Raw genomic sequence first — 4,580 nt, forward strand, 5'->3', positions numbered from 1 at the left:
TCTTCTAGCTACAGATTTTTCCACAGGAATCTCTAAGCAGATGGCTGTAATTAACACTATCTAGTGTTCCAGAGGAAGATCAAAATTATTTCAGATAGGTCACCTTTCATAGTCATCATTCACTACAGAACATTAGAGTGAATATCCTCACATCAGGCAATGTTCTGATTCAGAAATTAACTTACATTCTAAATCGTAACAAACAACTTTAAAACAAACTCTGTCATGAAGTAACTCACAGTTTGAAAGTATATCGAGTATGCTAAGTACTAAGGTTTCCTCACAACAAGGACAGGGCAACTTGCATTCTGAACACAGTAGTTGCTAACGCTCCCTAGAAGAGTCCTGTATCAAGACAATGGTATCAGCGCCCAATAATTGAGATGACCTTATTTTCATGTCTCACGACAAGAATATTTTCTAATTGCCAAATAGATCTCATGCACTAAGCAATGTGGTAGAGCTCTAACCCACATCCATATTTATAAGAATCGAAATAAGAAGAGCAAAGAATGAACTTGCAGAACATGGGAATCGGTAACCCCAATAGTCAATATCCTTATACATTACAAATGAAAAAAGTGTGAAGAGTGTACTTGCTTGTGCATGTAAAATAAAGTATTTCTTCTGCCTTTCACTGTAGGTCTAAACCATATCAAACAGACCTGAGTTAGGATCACAGGAATAATGGAAAGGAAAAGAGTTATGTGTCTAACAGGTGCTTTCAAGTTTGGCTTCATTACAAAAGTAGAATATAAAAAAAATTGACTTCATTACAAGGAAAAGAGTTATATCCTCTTCGCTGTTAATCAAGTGAAGGAGGGAAAATTTTCAATCTGGCTTTATAAAACTTCAAGTGGGAGTTTAAACCTTTTCAACATTAAAATCAATCTTAACAAATGAATTGAGTCCTATATTGAGTGTTAGTGGGAGTTTGACTATGCCTGTGTTAAATGTGTCGTGCATGATCTTAACATTGGAATGCAACCATCCTTCAATTTTGGGATGTAGCTCCACTTAGTACATTCTTATGGGTTGCAAACTTGGAGTTTCATTTGGTTGTAGGGATATTTTGTTGCATCATTAAGCACATAAGCATTGCATCAAAATTAAGATGAAAAGAAACTAACCTTTTGAGTTTTCCAAGGCCACGCTCACCTAAAACAAGTAAATTGATGTTGAACTTTTGAACTGCATCACATATGGCTGTACTAGGATCCCCCACCTCAGTAAGTGTCTTTGCATTTACCTGTGAAAACAAACATCAACAAAACTCCAGTCTTTCACATGGCTGTGGTCCAAAGGAGGAAACAATATGGAACTGCATTCATCTATATCTAAACATGTGAACTCCAAAGCATTAGTATCAATAAAAGATAACAAAGTTTACATTCAGATGCACTTATTCATTTAACCCCTAGGAGTTGGCTCAAGTGGTAAGGACCTTGGTCTTGGTGGTATGCTCCCTCTAGGTCTAAGGTTCAAATCCTCTTGTTTGCAAACAATTCCTACGGGCCATTGGACTGGGGGAATTTCTACTTGAATTACCCAAGTTGCATTTGCGAGAAGCTCCTTGTCGAGAGCCTATGCACCCCCGAGATTAGTCGGGGCTTTGTTCTCGGATTCCCGGTGCCAATCAAAAAAATAAAAAGATGCCCTATTCATTTAATATTAAACATATTTAGTTGAATGAATTGATCGGTTGGCACATCAATGTTGTATATGGCTTCTTTTGACCAAGGAGGGGCAAATGGGAAGTTCAATGCTAAGAAAAATATAAGCCAGAACATACAGGGTGGAACTGCACTGTAAATTTTCTCTCCACAACTATTATTTGAGATGTTGTTGCCCTCATCTTTTTTTTTTCTTTTTCTTTTTCTTTTTTTTTTATTAAAAAACTTGCAAATGATATATAAATGATTGAGGTATTCTAATTGGTGCAGCAAAAAGAAACTTACATCTACTTGATGCAGACTAAAGTATAATCTCTCATTGATAAATGTAATACTAGCCATTAAGGATCCATGATAAAGCAATAAAAAGAAGTAAAGACTGAATTTGAAACTAAACTTCAAAGGCCGAGTTTCAAGATGCAAGAGACAGAAGATGTCTGAATTTCGCATATTATCAGCTTTACACTCTCATTGTTAAGAGAATATTTCAAACTGAACTATTTAGGAATCTTACTATTGATTATTGACAACACGTCTTTCAACTCTTAAGTCATTGATGATCATTCAAAGTCGCCTTAAGTTTCAGTACTACCTGATGATCAGAAGATTAACTTTCGCATGCTTACAAATATGCAAGAACTTTCGTACAAAGCATAGGTCCATAAACTTTTTGAAGCAATATTTAAGAGATCCATAGAAAATTCAAAAGCCAATAGAAACTCAACAGTAAACACAGTATACAAGATCCAGAAGACACCACTATATCTTTTCCTCCAACCCTTTTGGCCATATGGAGAGCTTTCAAAGGAAGAAAAGAAGGCTAAAAAGAACTAACTAAGTGACCCCACCTCTGCAAGTCTTGGATGATTACATTGATATTTCCATGTCATTTCAATTGCTAAGTTGCAAAGTAAACCAAAATGGATCGAATATTAAGAGAATTTCATGGACATACCCCACGACTAGCACATATATCCTTAGCTTTCTCCAGAAAAGCCAGGGCCAGCTTCTTATGATTTTCTTGAACAGACGCAACGAATTCTGGATCTGTGATGCAAAAAGATGCTTAATCGTAAATAAACCTTAAACCCATTTGCCATTCGTGCTGAAAAGAATTGAAAGAAGTGAAAGAGACAAAAGAAGTTGAAGAACTTAACTGGCTGAAACAGGGCAGTACATGCGAGCAGAGCCAAGAGATGCAGCGTAGGTGTAATTACTTTTGGTGGGAGGTTGAGCCATGAAGATCACAAGCGGCGACTTGGTTATGGATTCTTTGAGATTGTCGAGTAACCAAATCAGAGCATAGTGACTGTACTCGCTCTCATCGATTGCCACCATCACCTTCTTCTCAGTCTCAGCTCCTCCTCCTCCCAATATCTCGGCAGCCATTTACGTAGGTTTGGGCTTCAGACACACACAGATAGTTCAAAAACCAGAATCTCTGTCACGGAAAAAGATAGATAGAGAGACAGTACACGATGTTTTTGCTCAGAGTCGGAAGTTTGTATAGGGGTTTTATGTTTGTTCTGAGTTTTGGGTTACTTGATTTTTCAGCTCATAACGGTCAGTCAACCTTCGGAGTAATGGACCCGTTTTGAGACAGTGGATAAGGATGCTCTTTCCAAGCGTCCAATCCTCCGTCTCTGGTCGGGGAAGAGTTTTGTTGCCATATCTTAATCTATAATTTGAGAAAAAAAAAAATATTTGTTTGTAAACATTTTGAAATATTTATTTGTTATTATTTATTGATTCATCGATTATTTTATGTGACATCAGATAACGATAAAAGAAGATAAGGATGCCTCATGTTGTAATGTTCCTTCCTCTCTTCGCTCCTCGGATTCTGATATGCGTTATTTCAGGAGTTTTATTATTTATTATTCTCACATATTATATATTATTTTTTTATTTTATTATTTTTAAATCAATTGAATTCTTTTATTTATTATTTTTATATCACATATTTGATAAAAAATATATATATATAATATATAAAAATGATGAATATATTTTTTTTTCTTCCAGTAGATCCTTTACACTTTAATTAATCGGCCATTGAATCCATAGTTTTAGAGTTGATTTAAGAATATAGAACAGTTATTCTCAAATATTTTCTTTTTAAATATTATTTAAATATAAAATAGTTTTTAATTTTTTCATCTAATCATTATTTAATTGTTATAACTTTTCTACACTCTTAAATAAAACACAAAACTTTCTTAAATTTTCTCAAACTTTCAAACAAAAATTATATTTAAATTTTTTTAAAAATTTATAATATTTTTATTCAACTTTTTTTCTCTAATTTTTTAAAATTTTAATAAAATATCTTAATTCAAACTATTTTATTATTATTAATAAATTATTTTATTATTTAAATATTTTAAAATATTCTTAATATCCAAACCATCCAGTATCGCTTTGAAAGTCTCCTCACCCCTGCCGCGGATCGACCAAACATAATTAAAACCAATATTATTCTTCATCCTCAATTGATTTAGTCAAACTAGTTGATATGGTATATTTTAAGTAGTGTCATAAATCAATCACGTAAATGAAAAGTTACATGAAATATGAGGCTCCTATTGGTGTAATTGATAATAAAAAAATTCAAGAATAATATTTATTTCTCAAAAACTTAATGAGTTTTATTTTTCATAATGTTATCACTTTCTTTTATGATTAGAATTGTACCAATTTCTTCTAAGATTGTATTATTCAAATCATGAAAACTTAACGAGCGGTGCTACTCTGCCACCTGAGTAGCACTACTCATTGTTAACGCTAGTTGTTTTTGTAATTTTTTATTTTTTATTTTTTTAGTTTTTTATTCATATTTTTTTAATATATTTAAATATTTTTTTAAAAAATACATCAATATATTTAAAATCACTTCATTCATTATTA

General features: G+C 32.8%; 1 protein-coding gene across 1 annotated transcript; it reads right to left on the reverse strand.

Annotated features, from left to right (window-relative positions):
• Positions 1-64: 64 nt before the first annotated feature.
• Positions 65-3,320, reverse strand: LOC109020114 (universal stress protein YxiE-like). Its single transcript, XM_019002520.2, has 4 exons — positions 2,831-3,320; positions 2,629-2,720; positions 1,131-1,249; positions 65-345 (listed from the first exon to the last, which is right to left on the reverse strand). Exons 1-4 carry the CDS (start codon positions 3,060-3,062, stop codon positions 270-272), a joined length of 519 nt encoding a protein of 172 aa, XP_018858065.1. The 5' UTR covers positions 3,063-3,320; the 3' UTR covers positions 65-269.
• Between the last annotated feature and the right edge of the window lie 1,260 nt (positions 3,321-4,580).

The sequence above is a fragment of the Juglans regia genome, chromosome 15 (assembly GCF_001411555.2).
Source record: "Juglans regia cultivar Chandler chromosome 15, Walnut 2.0, whole genome shotgun sequence".
NCBI lineage: Eukaryota > Viridiplantae > Streptophyta > Magnoliopsida > Fagales > Juglandaceae > Juglans > Juglans regia.